This window comes from Pan troglodytes, chromosome 21 (assembly GCF_028858775.2).
Source record: "Pan troglodytes isolate AG18354 chromosome 21, NHGRI_mPanTro3-v2.0_pri, whole genome shotgun sequence".
In the NCBI taxonomy this organism is placed as follows: domain Eukaryota; kingdom Metazoa; phylum Chordata; class Mammalia; order Primates; family Hominidae; genus Pan; species Pan troglodytes.
This window is the reverse complement of record NC_072419.2, coordinates 38994005-39013608: the sequence shown is the minus strand read 5'-3', so window position 1 is coordinate 39013608 and position 19604 is coordinate 38994005. Positions and strand designations below refer to the sequence as shown.

Genomic DNA, 19604 nt, shown 5'->3' with positions numbered 1-19604 from the left:
GTATACGATAACAAAATATGAAATGCTCCTGGTGATGAGAATCTGAGGGACATAGTCTTTGGGCTATTGTTTGTCATAGCAGCTCTGCCACCTGGTTGGTCACCATGAGCCTGGCCAAGATCGCTTCATCTCCAGGGCAGGAGGAAAGGCACCGGTAACAACAATCTACTTCCATTTCCAGACGGCTGTCACTACATCAACGGGGAGGAGAGGTGAAGGGCAGGAGCATCAACAAGCTCAAGTCTTGAGAGATCCCTGGCAGGAAGGAGGTACACAGTCTGGCCACAGCTCATGAGACTTGTATTTTTCTTTATTTTTTTGTAGAGACGGGGTCTCACTTTGTTGCCCAGGCTAGTCTAGAACTCCTGGGCTCAAGCGATCCTCCAGCCTCGGCCTCCCAAAGTGCTGGGATTACAGGCGTGAGCCACCGCACCCAGCCACGTGGGACTTTTAGGATCAGGTCCATCGGCAGCTTACAACAGGTAAGAGTGGGACTCCTACAGAGATTCCCAGGTACTTGCTGAACATCTTAACAGAGATCAACCCGGACGACCACAGGTGGTCTGAAATCCAGGTATAATTATTTCTCAGCAGAGCCAGGTCTTTCTAGGAAGGCTTGAATGTCAGAGCTTGTTATCACATATTTAACTTGGCTGTTACCTGACCCACTAAGAGCCCTTTGTTACCTGTTCATCCCGGGTAGGTTGCCCCAGAAGTATCGGGCCCTGTGAGCAGCAGAAACTTTGATGGCATCAATCATCACTGGATTACACTGTGGGGAGAAAGAAGGTTGCTGTTAGGAGCCTATTATTAGAGTTTCAGTGTCAACCAGACCTTTGCAGGTGACAGGGCTATTCCCTGACTATGGATGAGGCACGGATCCTCCAAAACAGGAAAGACCTACTGCCATCAGGAGGCTGGCTAGAGGACATGGTAAATGCCCTCATACTATGCTAATGGTAGCTAAAGAGATAAGGTCAAACCTGCAGATTCTGAGACGGTATCCCCTGGGATACGCCAGATTATTACAAAATATGATACACCGTGGGCTCAAGTGATCCTCCAACCTCAGCCTCCCAAAATGCTAGGACTGCAGACATGAGCCACTGTGCCTGGTCTAAAGCAGTTTTCATATCAAAAATGAGAAAACTCTCTAGAGTAAAAAATTGAGTCAAATCTCATGAGTCCTTAACAGCAGATGATGGTTTGTTTCATCATTTCTGACTTCAAAGAGTTGGGCTGAGATTAGAGATCAATTATTTTCCCTGTACTGGCAGGGGATGGTGGCTCACATCTCTATCTCCAATCCCAACACGTTGGGAGGTGGGCGGATCGCTTGAGCCCAGGAGTTCAAGACTAGGGTGTGCAACATACCAAGACGCTGTCTCTACCAAAAATACAAAAATTGGCTGGGCACGGTGGTGTGCCCCTGTAGTCCCAGCCACTTGGGAGGCTGAGGTAGGAGGATTGCCTGAGCCCAGCTGTTTGAGGCTCCAGTGAGCTGTAATAATGCCACTGTACTTCAGCCTGGGTGACAGAGCAAGACCCTGTCTCAAAAAAAATATTTTCCATGTACTAAGAGAACCCACTGAACCCCTCACTATTGGATCTAGCCAGACCAAGAACGGGAAAGTCATTCCCAATGTTGGCAACACCCACCAATCATCACTGCCAGCAGCGCTTTCCCTGCCCTGGCTGTCTGTGACAATCAGGTCCCCAGATTCCCTCACCTCCAGGAACCGTGAGATGTCCCTCTTGTCGCCAACCTTCATGGCTACAACATTCTCAAACATCCAGAAGAATGGCCGGTCATCACCCTCCTTGGGGCGTGAGTAATTCAGCAGGTGGTAAAATTCGAAGAAGAGCCGGCCTGTACCCTCTGTGCTCAGAAAAGATGACAGCGCAGGGTTCGTTTGAAACCTCCAGCCCAACCCACCTTATTCCCTGAGACCAACAGGTTCCCAATGGCCTCTTGACAGTTCAGGGCGATGCCTACCAGTCTATGTCCACCTGAATGACAGCAGGGACACAGGCAGCAGCAGGGCACTATTTACTAGGGTATTTCCCTTGTGGGCTGAGGATTTACTATGGAGCGTAGGCAGCACCAACAGGCCCCTGATGCTGCCAGTAACTTGGCCAGAAGCAAGTGGCTCCTTCTCAGGCTGCTGCACCTGGGCCAGTGGTCAGGTGACATAGGCTCTCCAGGGACTGCCAGAGAGAAGGATGCTCACCATACAGGCCTTTCCTGGCTGGATTCACATTTGAGAGATCGTTGCATGGGCTTCCGCCAATCACCAAGTCAAATGGGCCCCATTCTTCAATCTGAGAGAGAGAGACAGAGTCAGGATGAGGGTGTGGACAGAGGGAAAGAGAGCTTGACCCACTTCTAGAATCTTGCGTGGGGCTGGACGAGGTGGCTCACACCTGTAATCCCAGGAAGGCTGACGGCGGGGGTGGATTACCTGAGGTCAGGAGTTCGAGACCAGCTTGGCCAACATGGAGAAACCCCAACTCTACTAGAAATATAAAAATTAGCCCAGCATGGTGGCAGGTGGCTGTAATCCCAGCACTTTGGGAGGCTGAGGCAGGAGAATCGCTTAAACCCGGGAGGCAGAGGTTACAGTGAGCTGAGATCATGCCACTGCACTCCAGAGGGAGACTGTCTCCAGAAAAAAATAGAATCTTGCCTGGTCACCAACTCCACTTCTGACCCTAACCTAATGCTTAAGATTCCCACAGGATTTCAATCCTTTTTTCTGGGGTCTCAGGGATGGGGCCTACATGTGGGTTTCAGGGTGTGGAGGACTGGGGAGACAGGAAGAGACGAGGCCCGCAAGGTACAGACTGCCCTCACATTTTTCTTTGTGATGTTCCTCACGTCGTTCACGTATTTGATATTCCCCTCGTGCTTCACGGTTCCAACAGCAATGGACTCCTCACACACTTCAGAGGCGACGTACTTTCCTACCTTTATGCCCAACTCTTTGAGGACTAGGTAGCCTGTGGGGGCCAGAGAGACACAGAAGCATAAATGATGCTGAGCACACAGCAGCTCATTTCCTCCACTCCCTGCTATGGTAAAATGAACAATTCCTCATGACTGTATCACATGCGTTCAATCCAGCAAAGGCTATACACGCACCACACATATTGGCTGTGTAAACTCCATATAGGAGGAAAAGAAGGGAACCAAAACCAGAGGTAGCAGTAGTTGTTAACTAGTTTATCTCCAATTATACTTATGCATGTGGAATGAAAATCAAGTTCAAGATAACTGCACATAAAAAATAAAGTGTAACAGCTAAGATGTATGTCCTTTTAAAATGACCAAGACTGCCCAGGCACGGTGGTTCATGTCTCTAATCCCAGCGGTTTGGGATGCCAAGGTGGGCAGATCACTTGAGGTCAGGAATTCGAGACCAACCTGACCAACATGGAGAAACCCCGTCTCTACGAAAAATATAAAAATTAGCTGGGCGTGGTGGTGAGCACTTGTAATCCCAGCTACTTGGGAGGCTGAGGAGAGAATCACTTGAACCTCGGAGATGGGGGCTGCAGTGAGCACAGATCACGCCATTGCACTCTAACCTGGGTGACAAAGGGAGACTCCATCTCGAAAAAATAAATAAATAAAACTCAATGACCAAGACTGCAAGGTGGTTGAGAAGGTGGAGAGAAACAAGGAGACAGGGTTTTTTTCAGAGCTGGTAATCCCCAGGGACCTTTCTTGCCACTGATGTCAGACACCTTAACCATGCCTTCTGACTCCCTGGCTACCCCGTTGTGACATGATAGCAGTGTCTCCAGGTGTTCCCCGAACTCACCTGTCGCGATGCCATCAAACAATGACAGGACTCGAATGGGCCGCCTTCGGGCTGCGGGAATGGCAGGGTACAGCTTGGGGGCTTCCTGCCAGGTAAGGAAGGAGGTCATGGTGGTGAAGGCACAGGGCAAAGACTCAAGCTCTGAGGGAGGGGCAGGCTGACCCTGCTCAGAGGGCTTCAAACCTTGCCGTAGCCACTGCAAAAAGCCCACTGAAGGCTTGATGGGGATTGGGGAGACAAGTGTGTAGCACACGAGCCTGCATTTGGCAAGGAATGGTCAATTTATCCTTGGACATGAGCCAGATATGTATGCACAGAGGCGCACATGAAAACGTATCACCCCAGACAGGAATGACCTAGGGCTTCCCTCTAAGAACTAGAAAATGCATTTCTACTGTTTCCTTCCCTCTCAGCTCTGCTAACTCAGAAGGCTACATACAACCATTTCTTCATCAGGCCCCTGAAAATCCATACGCTGAGAAGCCGGCAAGGAGGGAGTGAACCCTGGCACGGCTGAAAACCGTGCAGAGGAGCTGGCAATTCGCCAGGTCTCTCAGCCGTTGAGGCTCCAAGAGGTACAACGTGTCTTTACTTCTATTACTCTTTCTGAGAATTCCAGAGCGTTCCAACACCCTGTGCCCCTGAGATCTGTGGTGGTAGAGGCGGGAGCCTGTGGCTTACGTATTCAAGCCCCGTGTCACTGGTGAAGAAGGCCTGCAGGCGCACGTTCCAGTCCTTCCGGCGCCGCAGGACGCCATGACAGCGCTGCGGGAGACACATGTAGCAGCTCCAGGGCTCCTGAAGCTTGGCCTCGGCCGCTGTGCCTGTGCCCACCAGCACCTCCAGGCACTCCACACAGAAGCACCTGGACCCAGTGGCAGGGAGAAGGGATGCCTTTGTCAGAGCTGGTCTCCTGTGCCACCCCCTTACCACTTCCACAGGGAAATGCCAACCCCCTCCTGAAAGCTTACCTAGGATCGGCTGCTTAACAGCATAGCCTGCGGGGCCCTGTGCAGTACGGGCTTCCCTGACGTCTTCCTTGGATACCCCAACCCCCTTAATCCCACAGGCTCTCTGATCAGAAATGCTCTCCCAACAACCTACTTCATTCCATGGACACTTTGGATTACAGGCCAACTGGCAAACCAGGGAATTAGCCTTCCCTGACACCCTACTCATCCCCTTCCCTCATGCTCTTGGCCTATTAAGAGCACCTCTAGCTGGGTGTGGTGGCTCACACCTACAACTCTGGGGCTTTGGGAGGCTGAGGTAGGAGAATGGCTTGACCCCAGGGATTTGAGACCAGCCGAGGCAGCATTTATTACACTTTTTATTTATTACAAAAAAATAGGCCAGGCACGGTGGATCATGACTGTAATCCCAGAACTTTGGGAGTGCTGGGATTTGAGAGGCTGGGGCAGGTGGATCACCTGAGGTCAGGAGTTCGAGACAAGCCTGGTCAACATGGTGAAACCCTGTCTGTACTAAAAACACAAAAATTATCTGGGCGTGGTGCTCCGCACTTATAATTCCAGCTACTTGGGAGGCTGAGGCACGAGAATTTGTTGTACCCTGGAGGCAGAGGTTGCAGTGAGCCAAGATTGTGCCACTGCATTCCAGCCTGGGTGACAGAGCAAGACTCCACCTCAAAAAAAGAAAGAATAACTAGCTGGGTGTGGTGGCATGTGCCTATAATCAAGCTGTTCAGGAGGCTGAGGTGGGAGGATTGCTTGAGCACAGGAATTGGAGGCTGCAGTGACCTATGATCATGTCACTGTACACCCTGGGCAACACAGCGAGACCCTGTCTCAAAAAAAAGAGCCGTTCCGTATACATGAGTTCTACTCCAATTATGCTACAACCACAGCCACCACAAAATATAAACCCTGTGTGCTGCTTCCAGGGCAAATTAGCTCCCTATTCCCATACCTAGGATTCCATTCAACAGACAGCTGTCTGCAGACTGCAGGAACCTAGGAGCCTTGGGGGCCCACCCACATCCACCCCACAGGGCCCAGTGCTCACCGGCAGCAGCTCGTGTTGCTGCAAAGCAGCAGCTCTCGGCCCTCGCAGCACACAGTGCAGTAAGACTGATAGCCATCGTCATCATACATGTAAAACAGCTCAAGGAAGCGATCCTGGCAGCCAGAGAGAAACACCAGTGAAATCGGAGACCAGAGAAGGGCAGGCCCTGCCGGCTTGCTGGTGGAGGCCCTAGGATACAGCTGCAGAACACACTGCTGGTGGCTTGGTGTCCTTTAAAAGGACAACTGGCTGTGACCTGCGTGCCACTGGCCTCTGTGACAGCTGTCCCCCATCCTGCCCCAGAGGCAGAGTGCAAGGCAGCTGGGATGAGTGGGCTTCACTGAGTCTCCACACAGGTGCTGTTGGGAAGGAGAGGGGAGTTAGAGGAGGCAAGGGGAGGAAGGTCCAGGGCAGTAGTAGGAGGACTTACCCGGCATGTCTGACAGAGCCCCCCCTCAAAGAGAGGGTGGAAGGACACAGGGTTTTTCCTGCCACAAGACAAACAGCCATCTGTAAGAAAAACAGGGTTGTGGCTTTTGGCAGTTGAGGCCCTGACACCAGCTGCTGAAGCCTGGGGTCTCTCAGTTCCTAAGATTTCCCTCCAGGCCAGCAGCTTGCCAAGGACTCTTTGCACCTCAGGCCATGCCTCACAGCTTCTACCACTCAACAATGCTTCCAGGTGGCATCCCTACTTCACAGATGGGGAACATCAAGATGGGCAAGGGGCTGCCCCAGTAGGATGATGTCAGGCAGAACGCTGAGCAGGGGGACCTCCCTGGTGTGACAATCCTTGAGAAGCTTTAAATACTGGGACACTAAGGATTTTGTGGTGACTCCAATTGGCTTGTTGTCTCATGATAGGACTTGCCCATGCCCACACCCTGTAAACAGCAAATGGCTGTAATTTCAGAATCCAGGTCCTTTAACCAGTAGGCAACCCTGCCTTCCCTTCATATCACCAGGTCAGCACGGAGTTGCATCCCTGGCTGGGTAGATAGGACCTTTATAAAACCCAAAAACAAGCATCCCTACCTAGCTAGATGGGGGAGTGAGTCTTGGGGAATAGGATTTCTAAACTGAAGCTCTTCCCCGGGTTCTCTGGGTCAGGGATGTGGTGTTTTCCTATTCAACATTGAGTAACTAGGGGTTAAGGAAGCAAGGGAGACTTCATCCTCACACATTCTGTATTCCATGAGGTATATTCTGACCAGAGTATCCAATCCAGTGGCAATCCCCAGCCAGGGCAAGCAGACTATTTAGCCTGACAGTAGGCAAGTGACTAAAAGCTTGTTAGTTGCAGTTCTTCTTTGGGAAGGTTCATGATACCAGTAATCTTGGTTTTAGGTTATGGCTCTCCTGGCCAAAATGGCCCAGCTTCCCTTGTTCCTCACCATACCCTTCCTGTACCTTTCTCTTAAGGGGCACAATTGGCAACTCATTCCATAAACTAGCAACTAAGATGCAGGGTCCAGAAATAGGCCTTGGCCTGAGGTTAAGGAACAGAGCTCTGGGTTAAACCCTGACAGGGTGGATGAGCCAGGACAAGGCAGGCCTAGAGCCCTAGCCAGGGTGTGAAGGGGACGACTGGGAGGGAGAGAACGTTACCTTCCAGGCTGCTCTTGTTGTTGGCAACATCTGAAGCCATTTGTTCTATTGAGAAAAGAAGAAGGCATGAGATGAGGTCAGGGAGCCGGGTACAGATCAATTCCTGATCTGCAGCATCCTCCTCCCATCTGCCCCATGATCCCAGGTCCCCAACAATCACCTCGGCTCTGATCTTCATCCCCTCGGTCTTTGCCATTGTTATAGCAATTTGTCTTGAGGCGCTTGGGTGCGGGGCAGTAGTCAGAGGTGGCTGAGTCATCAGCTGTGCGTCTTCGAGTCTTGTTCTCTGTGAAAGGTAATTAGACTGCAGCCGTGGCTTGGTAAGAGGGTCCAGAGAGAATGCGGGCCCAGGACAAGACCATGCTATGCCTGGGTACCAGCTGCAATTGGGGCATGACAGGGGGTCCACACTGAATGTATATGGCCCCTTGATGGGCAACTCACAACAGGAGCTCATTCAAAACCCCTTGCACCCAGGATCCTTAACACATGTTTACAAGGTTTTAAATGGCTACAACTAGGATGTAAAAATGACTCAGCTCAGAGAGCAAAGCTCAATTCAAAGCTAAAAGCCTGGCATACCCATGTCTGTGATATCTGACATGCTGGGCAGTAGGCATAGGGGGTGGCTACTGAGAACTTGAAACTGTTGAGGAAATGAATTCTGCATTTAATGTTAATTAAAACACTGACAAGTAAGTCAACTAACTGGCTCATTAAGACTAGCCTAGACATATGAGTCTGCTTTCTCAAATGCACGTTTTATGAATTTAGTTAATTTGTGTTTAACCATCTACATCTGTATTTAGTTAAGAATCTGTATATAGTTAATACAGATCAAGTATTTTCATTGCAAATTTAGCATCAAAATTGAGATCTGTAAAATATGTAATATGTAAAATATATAAAATAAGTGAAATTTTGAAACCAGCACTATAAATGTAGACTATCTCAGTTTTTATAATAGCTGGATATTAAAATGCTAACATCTTGGAAATTTAGCGCTAAAAAAAAAAAATCATGATTTGTATTAATTTCACCTGCTCCTTTCTTGTTGCCCAGGCTGGAGGGCAATGGCGTGGATCTTGGCTCACTGCAACCTCCGCCTCCTGGATTCAAGAAATTCTCCTGCCTCAGCCTGTTACAGGCATGCAGCACCACACCTGGCTAATTTTTGTATTTTAGTAGAGACGGGGTTTCATCATGCTGGCCAGGCTGGTGAACTCCCGACCACAAGGGATCTGCCTGCCTCAGCCTCCCAAAGTGCTGGGATTACAGGCATGAGCCACTGCACCTGGCCTCGTTTTTTTCTTTCTTTTTTGTTTCTGTTTTGGTTTTTTTTTTTTTTTTTTTTTTTTTTTGAGACAGGTTCTCAGTGTGTCACCCAGGCTGGAGTGCAGTGGCATGATCTTAGCAAACTGCAGCCTGACTTCCTGGGCTCAAGTGATCCTCCCACCTCAGCCTCCACAGGCACACACCACCTCACCCAGCTAATTTTGTATTTCTCGTAGAAACAGGGTTACATCCTGTTGCCCAGGCTGGTCTTGGAACTCCTGAGCTCAAGCAATCTGCCCACCTCAGCGTCCCAAAATGCTGGGATTATAAGCGTGAGCCACTGAGCCCAGCACTTTTTAATTTTACATAATATGGCTCCCATTCTATAAATGGGATTTTGTAAAACCCATTTGTATTTCTATTCCATCTACACAGAAAATCTTAATGGACACGGTTAAATTTGACTCTGACCCTAGGAAAGAAAATTGTACAGCCATTAAAAATCATAAGGACCCTTTAGTGACAAAATGACATCAGACAGTGCTTACAGTATTAATAAAGGGGAAAGCAGGAATCCAACTAGTGTTCAGAAAAATCTGGAAGGATGTGCAACCCAACGTTAATCTGGAGGGTATTTGTGAGGGTGGGATGTGAGGGGAGAGTGGGGAGGGAGTTCAGATTGACTTTTCAAGAAATTTGATTCTTTTCCAGTGACCGTTTTATATGCAAAGAAATCAGAAGAAAGTGCATAGAAAACAGGGCACAGTCAAAAGACAGGAAGGAAATACCGTATTTCCTTGATTCTAATTTCCTACTGCCTGCACGACGCACCTTCGACTTATTAACCACTTTTGAGGGGAAAACAAAACAAAACAGAAAAAAACATTACATTAAATGTATGGACTGTTTTCTTTTTTGAGACAAGGTCTTGCTCTGTCACCCAGGCTTGAATGCAGTGGTGCGATCTCGGTGCACTGCAACCTCTGCCTCCTGGGCTCAAGCCAATTCTCCCACCTCAGCCTCCCGGGTAGCTGGGACCACAGGCACATGCCAAGCACACCAGGCTAATTTTTCTATTTTTCACCATGTTGTCCAGGTGATCGCCTCAAGTGATCCACTCGCCTCAGCCTCCCAGAGTGCTGCGATTACAGGCATGAGCCACTATGCCTGGCCTTTAAATGTATGGATTGTAAGACAAGTCCTGGATTTCTAGAAACCAGAGTTATCTTATAATGGGAGAAATATGGTACTGGTCAAAATGTTAGCAGGTGGCATATTCTTCTTTAACACTTTCCAATTTTCTCAAATGAGCATAGCTTAACTATTTTTTCCTTTAATAAAAAAGGTGCTAGTCAACACTGCATCCTGACTTCAAGACAGATGTCAGATTCAATACAAATTATATGCACATGACCATCAGCAAGAAAGTGGCCGGGGAAGCCAGATAGGGCTGGCACAGCCTTCGTATGCCTGCTCCTATTTTTCCAACATTCAGAGTTGAGACCAGCTGCTAGAAAGCTGGGTGGGGTGTGGGGCAGCAGGGGTGGCTGACTCTCCCAAGAAGTGGTCCCACCAGCAGAGGCAGCGGGTGCTGCCATGGGGACTCATTCCCACCTGGTTGCGTGTTGTTGGGTTTGAGGCCCTCGATCCCAGTGGGCTTGAAGCCCCCGTGGGCCCACTCCAACATGGGCTTCAGCTGGTCCTCCAATGAGTCTCCAGGGCTGCTGGGGAAGGTCTTGCCAGCTCGCACCCTAGCTTTCTGCAAAGGCAGAGTCTGTGATGAATGGGGGGGTGGGGAGGAGGTGCTCGCCAGGCCACACCCAGGGATTCCCCCAGCCAGGGCCTACATTCCCCTTCACACTGGGCCCTTTCATAGCCAGACAGCTGTCCTGGGCTGTGGTATGTGTCAGAGGAAGGAGGGGCCTGTGCAGGGAGAGGCCTCGGACGGGGGGTTGTGGTTAAATCTTTTCATGCAGGCACCAAATAGGATCTCTTCCCCCTAGGGAATGTCAGTGGTCACCTCCCACTCAAAAGGCAGACATATCAGAATTAACTCTACCACCAAGATATAGAAGCCCCAGCCAGCACTATCTCACCTCCTCTGTATCTTATATAAGAAGGCACTAGATTTCTTGTTTTATCTCCCTAAAGATGGGGACATTAACTTGTGTCCTACATGAAGGACCAAGAGGATTTCAGTGTCTAATGAAGCCTTTAGCAATGAGAAGAGGTTGGCTCTTAAATGCTGAACAAAGGTGGGGGGAAAAAAATCAAGGTGAAGGGAGAAACAGGGTATAATGGTTCATAGGGGATAAGACGGCCCACAGATAGAAGACAGCTGGCCTCCACTGCTGTCTTGCTGTGAACTCCAACCCTCATAAGAAGGCTCTGAGGTCTCTGGAAAAGCACATTCACTGATACGAATATTGCACCCCTAACTGCCCATGCTCTTTCCTTCTGATTCAGTTAGTGGTCCCAATAAGTGGCAGCTGGGATGTCTCAAATCCCTTTGTTGGGAGGCCCAATCCGGTGGCCATCATGTTATGTTGTCATTTACCTCCTCCCTGGCCACCCTGTCCCCTCCAAACCACCCTTGGCAACACTGAGCAAGGTTTCTGTGGGTCTCTTGCTTCATCCCTGCTCTCAGGGCTTAGCCCTCATTCCCTCATCCCATGTTACCTCCAGAGCATGGTACATGGCTTTTCGATAGGAGACGAGCTTATTGAAGGTGGCCAAATTAAAGTGCTGGCTGAACAGCCCCAGTGCCACCAGTTTGTCTGCAGAGACCTAAAAGAGAAAGACATCATCAACATCCACCTACAGGTGTGTCCCAGGTGCCATGTCTATCACAATGTTGTCCATCAGATGCAGAAGATTTTCACACACTTTAACCAAGAGACCATTCCTGGGGATAAAGTCCACAGACATCTATTTGAAAGGAAGGAAAGAAAAAAGCAGAAAAATAGAAATGGCAGAGTCTCAACACACAGATATCCAGAACCTTGTTAGTTACGACACTTCCACTGTGGAAAAGGAGGATACTCTGAATGAAGGCAATTAGGCGAACCCTGTGTTTGTATACATTTTCCAAGCAGGTGTCCCTGGTGTGGACCCCTGAGGCTCAGTCCTAATATTCTCTGTGGCTGCTCCAGCATTGAGGGTTTGCACATATTCCTTCTTTCCTAAGCATGATAATTGTTTACTCTTTACCCTTTTATTAAAATGAGTTCACCTAATGAATGTGTTTAGAAAACAGTGCTCGACACAGCACCTTTCACTTGTTGTGATTATTTAACTTTAGTTCTTGTGATTTAATCCATATTCCACAAGTCTCCTGATGTACCAAGTCCCCGGACCAAGCATGAACTGACTGAGTTGCCAGTGAGAGAGAAAATGGCCGTTCAGGGATGCTAATCAGAACTGAAAGGCCAGACGTAGTGGCTCAGGCCTATATTCCCAGCACTTTGGGAGTGGGAGTTGAGAGGATCGCTTGAGCCCAGGAGTTCGACTAGCCTGGACAACACAGCAAGACCCCATCTCTACAAAAACTTTTAAGAGCCAAACACAGTGGTGTGCACCTGCAGTCTCAGCTGCTCTGTTAAGGCAGAAGGATTACTTGAGCCCAGGTGATTGAGGCTGCAGTGAGCCAAGACAGTGCCACTGCACTCCAGCCTGGGTGACAGTGAGGACCTCATCTCTTAAAAAAAAAAAAAAGGAACTGAAAGACACAGGGAATGTTCTAGTCTCCATAAAGAGTGCTCACACTCATGCAAACCTCCATTTTATCACGGAATGCCTGATTTCCTATATGGGGGTGTGACCACCACTGGGGAGAAAATACTGTGGCTCTGGTAGGGGGGAAAAAACCGCTCCAACACAAGTGCTGGTTCCAGCGCCCAGTGGCTCCAATACAACCCAAACAGCGTACACATGCTGAGCAGGCACTTGCCCAGGCCAGACCCAGGTCCCATATTGTCATCTCATCCCCTAATGCTGACAGCCCCACACTGCATTGTATTAGCCTCAGACTCTGTCTTGCAAAGTGCATTTTATGTCTCAATGGGGCAAAGCAATTGCAAACAATCCATCTTCCTTCACTTGACAGGAAGTTACTGCTCTCCCATCCCTGGAAGCAGCTGCCTCACTGCCAGCATGGGCCCAGGACTTGTCCTCCCTCTGCTGGTCACAGCAGGCAACTGCATGCAGGGGCTCTCCTACAAAGGAGACTCCACACCCAATATATTATTGTAGCCCTTGGGAAACTTCAATTAGCTCATGGCAAATGGCCCCATGGTAGCTCAATTCCTGGGAAAAACAGAATCTCTGCTTGAGCTGAATCCCAGGAATGTACAGCCCTTCCTTCAATCCTGCCTGGCTTGCTTCTGCTGCAACTTGCCCAATGACCTTAGGCACCTAACTTAGCCTCTCTCAGGGCTCTGAGGGTAGGACTAACATTTACTTCTAAGAGACCATCACAGGATAGGTCTGTCTGATTAAAATCTTTGTTGAGGCCAGGCGTGGTGGCTCCCGCCTGTAATCCCAGCACTGGGAGGCTGAGGCGGGTGGATCATCTGAGGTCAGGAGTTGGAGACCAGCCTGGCCAACATGGTGAAACCCAGTCTGTACTAAAAATGCAAATATTAGCAGGGTGTGGGGCAGGTGCCTGTAACCCCAGCCACTCAGGAGGCTGAGGCAGGAGAATTGTTTGAACCTGGGAGGCGGAGGTTGCAGTGAGCCAAGATCGCACCACTGCACTCCAGTCTGGGCAACAGAGTGAGACTCCATTCTCACTGCCCCCAAAAAAATCTTTGTTGAAAGAGTGTAAGAATCAAAACAGCCTAGTTATGCCCAACACGGCTCTTCCCCAGCTAAATGTCATTACCAAGAAAGATTTTAAAAGGCTAGAATCAATCATCAAGAGACTCTGAAATACCCAATTCTACTAAAAACCCTTTTCACAACTGATACCAGGTGACCCTAAACCCAACTCCATGCCTTTCTCTCCCCAGGGCTAAATGACAAGAGGCCACGGCCATGCTTCCGGTCTCTTCCAGGCTTCTCCACTGAACACTTTTGGGTACCTGCTCACGTGGCCACTCCTGGCCCCTCAGAGTCCACACTGATGATTCTGCCCCCAAAAGATAAATCTAAGAAATAACATAAAATCCAACTGCCCATGGATCCAGAACTTTCTAGCACTTTTGTCCCCTGTGTGAGTGCAATCTGCTGTAGCTGGTTAACACAGGAAGTTTTGTCCTTCCTCCCAGACAGTGTGAAGGCATAGGCTCACACATCTGCAGAATACAATCCCAGGCCTTTGTCTTCAAAGGAAGGCAGGCAGGCACAGCCTCAGGCCTGCAGAACCCCTTGCCCTTCCCCGGACTCACCTCGGAGAACTTGCCATCGCCAAACCACTGGACCCACCGCATGCCAGACATAGCCTGTCGCTTGGAGGTGGCCTTCCAAGACACCACCATGGCGGGCCACCAGGAGAAGCCCTTGATCTTTCCCCACACGAGGTCCCCTATTCCAAACTCCTTCCCATCCTGGAAGAAAACCCACATGAAGAAATCCCAGTGAGGAGAGGCCATCCTGGGCCAAGTCCTGTCCACTCCACTGTCCCTGAGGGCAACAAAAAGCTTGCCACAAAATGCAAGATGTAGCCAGACACCGTGGTTCATGCCTGTAATTCTCAGTACTTTGGGAGACCGAGGCGGGGGGATCACTTGAGGCCAGGAGTTGGATACCAGCCCGGGCAACATAGCAAGACTCCATTTCCACAAAAGAATTTATAAAGTAGCTGGGCTTGGTGGTGCACGCCTGTAGTCCTAGCTACTCAGGAGGCTGAGATAGGAGGATCGCTTGAGGCCGGGAGTTTGAGACTAGCCTGGGCACCATAGTGAGATCCCTTCTATACAAAGTAAAATGTAATAATGGACGTAGAAGAAAGGGATCCTAACAACACATAAATACATACATGTGTAAGGAGTCTTCGTGCAACAATGCTTGAATAAAAGCATAAACAACCTGAATCAGTTAATTAAGCTATGACCCAGACCACTGGATTTATTATCCAGATATGAACCTCAGGCAACTCTAGTTCTTAATAGAAGAAAAAAAGCAAGTCTACAAAGCTATAATACGTACAATATATACAGTATGTACACTCTGATGAACAGAATCACAATATGTATTGTCAGGCCTCTGAGCCCAAGCCAAGCCATCGCATCCCCTGTGACTTGCACGCATCCCCTGTGACTTGCACGTTTAAGCCCAGATGGCCTGAAGTAACTGAAGAATCACAAAAGAAGTGAATATGCCCTGCCCCGCCTTAACTGATGACATTCCACCATAAAAGAAGTATAAATGGCCGGTCCTTGCCTTAAGTGATGACATTACCTTGTGAAATCCCTTTTCCTGGCTCCTAGTGGCTCAAAAAGCTCCCCCACTGAGCACCTTGAGACCCCCACTCCTGCCCGCCAGAGAACAAACCCCCTTTGACTATAATTTTCCTTTACCTACCCAAATCTTAGAAAATGGCCCCACCCCTATCTCCCTTCGCTGACTCTCTTTTGGACTCAGCCCACCTGCACTCAGGTGAAATAAACAGCTTTATTGCTCACACAAAGCCTGTTTGGTGGTCTCTTCACACGGGCGTACAGGAAATGTATAACGTACGCAGTTGCAGTCCTTACATAAATGTCATGTTGAGAAAAATCACAGTATTCACGTGGTAAATACTGGCATTTGACTTATGTCTGGGAGAGGATTAAGGTAAAGAAAGGTCCGTGGTGCATATGGAAGATACTTAGAATTCAAACATGTCAATTATTACAATTACGAAACTTCTAACAACCGTTGTCGCTCTGTTACCAACAGTAGCAGGTAACTGGTTTTTCCCCGTGTTCAGGGTCCTCAGTCACCCTGGGCAGGAGCCCCTCTCGGCCATACCTGATACTCTGAACTGTCTCCATCTCCACTGTCTGCCTCCACCTGCGGGGACTCCATGCCCCCCTGCTGGCTGTCCTGGGCTAGGCGGGCGTAGGGGGTACTGCTGCTCTGGGGCGTCCCATGTGTGTCCTCTGTGTCGTCTGTGAGGTCGATGGTAAGGTAAGAGCTGGGAGGGGACGGCCATGGCGTTCCTGCCGATGCTGTTGCCCGCCGTCTCAGGGACTGTGGACAGAAGGACACAAAGTTTGGGCCAGAGCAAAGGATGTCGGTGACCAGAGACCAACGGCACCCCCATATGGCTCCTAGGCAAAAAGAAAGAGCAAGGACTGAAGTTAAAGAGAACAGAGACCGCTGAAGAAACTTTTCCAGGAATACGTATCCCTTAAGAGGTGGGAGAAAGTCATTGTAACTGTCCCAGAGACAGAAAGATGACAAAGGCACAAATGATGGGTAATGACGAGGGACTCTCAGAGAGTGAAATGTTGCCATACCCGCTAGGGTTGCCTCAAGACAGGTGAAGAAGACATGAGGGAGAAGACAGTTCTGGAAGTCAGTGTTTTCTACCTTGTTTCCAAGTTAGAGCAAGAACCAAGTCAACAGGGAAAGCTTCCATTCCCAACAGAGTGTCATCTGAGATCAGACCAGGAGAGAAGCCAACAGGCTTACGGGAAGCTTACCCAGGAGAGAAAAGAAAAAGCAAGAACCTGAAAAGCAGTGTGAAAAAAGGACACAGATTATCCACCAGCCACAACCAGTAGTGCAGTGAGTGAGGCATATCTCCCAGTTAGAGACTGCGGGCAGGGGTCTGGGCATCTGGGGAACCAACCCTGGTAGCCGGGAACTCCACGGGGGACTCGTCCACATGGTTGCGGCCCTGCCGGCCTCGGGTGGAACGTGGGGAAGGCCTGTGCCTCTCCCGGCTGGAGACACTGTTGTTATTTCGAGTTCGGACCTGGAAGCAAGAGAGGACACTCACTGGGCCTTAGGTGACTGGAGGCCTGGGGTCTGGCGGGGCCAGAAGGATTAGGCCTTCAGGTGGCCAAGGAGACCTGGTAGCCAGCTTCAGGACAACTGGAAGTGAACAGGTGATGAGGTGGGACTCTGGACTGAGTCCAGCCAGAATTCCCCAGTTCTTGGAATAGAGGTGGTAGGGTGGCCAGCTAGGATGCCCGACAATTCCCAGCAGGTCCTGCTCTGCCTGTCACAGCAGACAGACATGGCCAGCTGAAATGGCACCTGCCAATTGGGATTGAAAAATAAAAATCTGGCCAAGCGCAGTGGCTCGCTCATGCCTGTAATCCCAGCACTTTGGGAGGCCAAGGCGGGCAGATCACTTGCAATCAGAAATTCAGGATCATCCTGGATAAAATGGTGAAACCCCATCTCTACTAAAAATGCAAAAATTAGCCAGGCATGGTGGTGGGTGCCTGTAGTCACAGCTACTCAGGAGGCTGAGGCAGGAGAATCACTTGGACCAGGGAGGCAGAGGTTGCAGTGTGCTGAGATCACGTCACTGCACTCCAGCCTGGGCAACACAGTGAGACTGCATCTCAAAAAAAAAGAAAAAAAAAAAAAAAAGGAAGAAAGAAAGAAAAATTCGTGTTCACTCTAAAACAAACTTTTATGTCAAAGAAGCATAAGGCCAATTACTGGGTTCAGGAAGGCACCAGATCATCAAGATGGAATAGAATTCCTTAGGCTCTATGTTCATTGTCAAAAATGGCATGAATTTGGTTGTTGCAGAACCTGTGTCCAAATTATGCATAGAAGAGTTGATGTTTAACCTCAGTTAAGTTGCTGGAATCTTCTCTCATCTCCACAAAGGGGATGATACAGACCATATCCTGGGAAGGGAAGACTGTAACCCACACCTGGGAGAGTAACTGTCAGTCTGGTCTCTAAAGGGCTGGGTGACCATAAGCAATAACTGCCTTCCCATTGCCATACCTCAAAACTCTGAGGCACAAAATCCACCCACAGAAATGGTGGACTCCCTAGGTCATTAGCAGCTGAGCCATCCACCCTGCAAACTCTATCACCCTTAGGCACCTCCAAGAGTGTTACAAGAAAGAACTTAAAAACCACCTGAAAGAAATGGCACATACAGAAAACCTTCCAGCCGGGCGCAGTGGCTCACACCTGAAATCCCAGCACTTTAGGAGGCCAAGGTGGGTGGATCACCTGAGGTCAAAAGTTCGAGACCAGCCTGGCCAACATGGTAAAACTTCATCTCTACTAAAAATACAAAAACTGGCCGGGTGTGGTGGTAGGTGCGTGTAGTCCCAGCTACTTGGGAGGCTGAGGCAGGAGAATCACTTGGACCATGGAGGCAGAGGTTGTTGCAGTGAGCTAAGATCACGCCATTGCACGCCAGCCTGGGCAACACAGTGAGACTCCGTCTCAGAAAAAACAAAAAAGAAAAAAGAAAACCCTCCAACAATAGTCCAAGAGCCTTGCTTATATTTTCTAGTTTCAAAACATTTTTTCATCACTTTCTCTCTTAAAAGCTCCCCTAAGGAGCTATGCTATGTATGTAGCATGCTATGTATGCTATGTAGAGTGGTGGCCACAAGTGCTTTGGCTCGAGGTGTGGCTACTTACAGCTGGGCTTTCTGAACGAGTCCTGGTTTCCCGGAAGAGCTTTGGCATCACTGGGGTGTCAGAGCCATCCCCATCTTCCCCGTCGCCATCGCCTGTCAAGTCCTTTATAAGGAAACATGATGAACATGATGAAGACCCCAGGGTATCAGCAAGTCAAAGAAACAAGGCACCTGCAATATGAAAGACTGATCGCCTGTGCCTGGCAGGGAGACCGGGTCACTCATCACAACACACTGCATATGGGTGCAGACACAGACCAACCACGACAGATGCCCCGGAAGCAATGGCATGAAACCTGCACCATGTCATCAGGGCTTCCTCGTGCAGGCCTCACACCTCACACCAAAACCCAGCATGAGCCAAACACAAAAGCTGAAGCAGCGAGCAGCTAGGTCTGGCTGGAGTGTTAAGCACTTGCCTTCACTCACCAACTGTGTGGCTTTGAGTCCATTTCCCTCATTTTAAAATTGGAATAACAGTACTTCCCTCATAGCACAACAGGGTTACATCAAGAATCAAATAATATGCAGGGTGTGGTGGCTCATACCTGTAATCCCAACACTTTGGGAGTCTGGGGCAGACTGAGGTCACCTGAGGTCACCAGACCAGCCTGGCCAAGATGGTGAAACCCCATCTCTACTAAGAATACAAAAATTAGGCCAGCCGTCTAATCCCAACACTTTGGAAGGCCGACGCGGGTGGATCACCTGAGGTCAGGAGTTCAAGACCAGCCTGGCCAATATGGCGAAACCCTGTCTCTACTAAAAATACAAAAATTAGCAGGGCATGGTGGCATGTGCCTGTAATTCCAGCTACTCATACTCAGGAGGCTGAGGCAGGAGTACCGCTTAAACCTGGGAGGTGGAGGTTACAGCGAGCCGAGATCGCGCCACCGCACTCTAGCTTGGGGAACAAGAGTAAGACTCCATCTCAAAAAAAAAAAAAAAAATACAAATACAAATACAAAAGTTAGCTGGGCATGGTGGTGCATGCCTGTAAGCCCAGCTACTTGGGAGGCTGAGGCAGGAAAATTACTTGAACCTGGGAGGCGGAGGTTGCAGTGAGCCGAGATCGTGCCATTGCACTCCAGCCTGGGCGACAGACTGGAGACTCTGTCTCAAAACAAAACAAACAAACAAAAAGAAACGTGTGGGCAAGAGATTTCATTACTGTTTCTGGTAACTAGCTACCAGAAACAAAACAGCAGTGCTGAGCCTCTGATCCTGCAGCTGCCCTAATTCCTCCCAGGGCTTAGGTTCCCCACCTTCTGAGTCCCCTAAGTAGGTTGGCCGCCACCAAGAGAATGGAAGCTGAGGGTGAGTT

General features: G+C 49.4%; 1 protein-coding gene across 12 annotated transcripts in view; it reads right to left on the bottom strand.

The window, feature by feature from the left end:
* The window catches only part of DNMT3B (DNA methyltransferase 3 beta), a 47033-nt gene that overhangs the window by 6207 nt on the left and 21222 nt on the right, over positions 1-19604 (bottom strand). For 6 of the 12 annotated variants that reach the window (XM_514580.9, XM_063803288.1, XM_063803291.1 and 3 more), the window contains exons 4-20: positions 18282-18383; positions 16507-16632; positions 15681-15902; positions 14117-14275; positions 11409-11516; positions 10344-10488; positions 9518-9577; positions 7615-7740; positions 7455-7499; positions 6280-6359; positions 5850-5962; positions 4506-4689; positions 3825-3909; positions 2855-3000; positions 2232-2322; positions 1731-1879; positions 687-772 (exon numbers count right to left, since the gene is read on the bottom strand). In XM_514580.9, the coding sequence (XP_514580.4) occupies positions 687-772; positions 1731-1879; positions 2232-2322; positions 2855-3000; positions 3825-3909; positions 4506-4689; positions 5850-5962; positions 6280-6359; positions 7455-7499; positions 7615-7740; positions 9518-9577; positions 10344-10488; positions 11409-11516; positions 14117-14275; positions 15681-15902; positions 16507-16632; positions 18282-18383 (2027 nt within the window). The remainder of the gene's footprint in view (positions 1-686; positions 773-1730; positions 1880-2231; positions 2323-2854; positions 3001-3824; positions 3910-4505; positions 4690-5849; positions 5963-6279; positions 6360-7454; positions 7500-7614; positions 7741-9517; positions 9578-10343; positions 10489-11408; positions 11517-14116; positions 14276-15680; positions 15903-16506; positions 16633-18281; positions 18384-19604) is intronic. The other 6 variants (XM_003316917.7, XM_003316916.7, XM_054674894.2 and 3 more) reach the window with 1 other exon arrangement.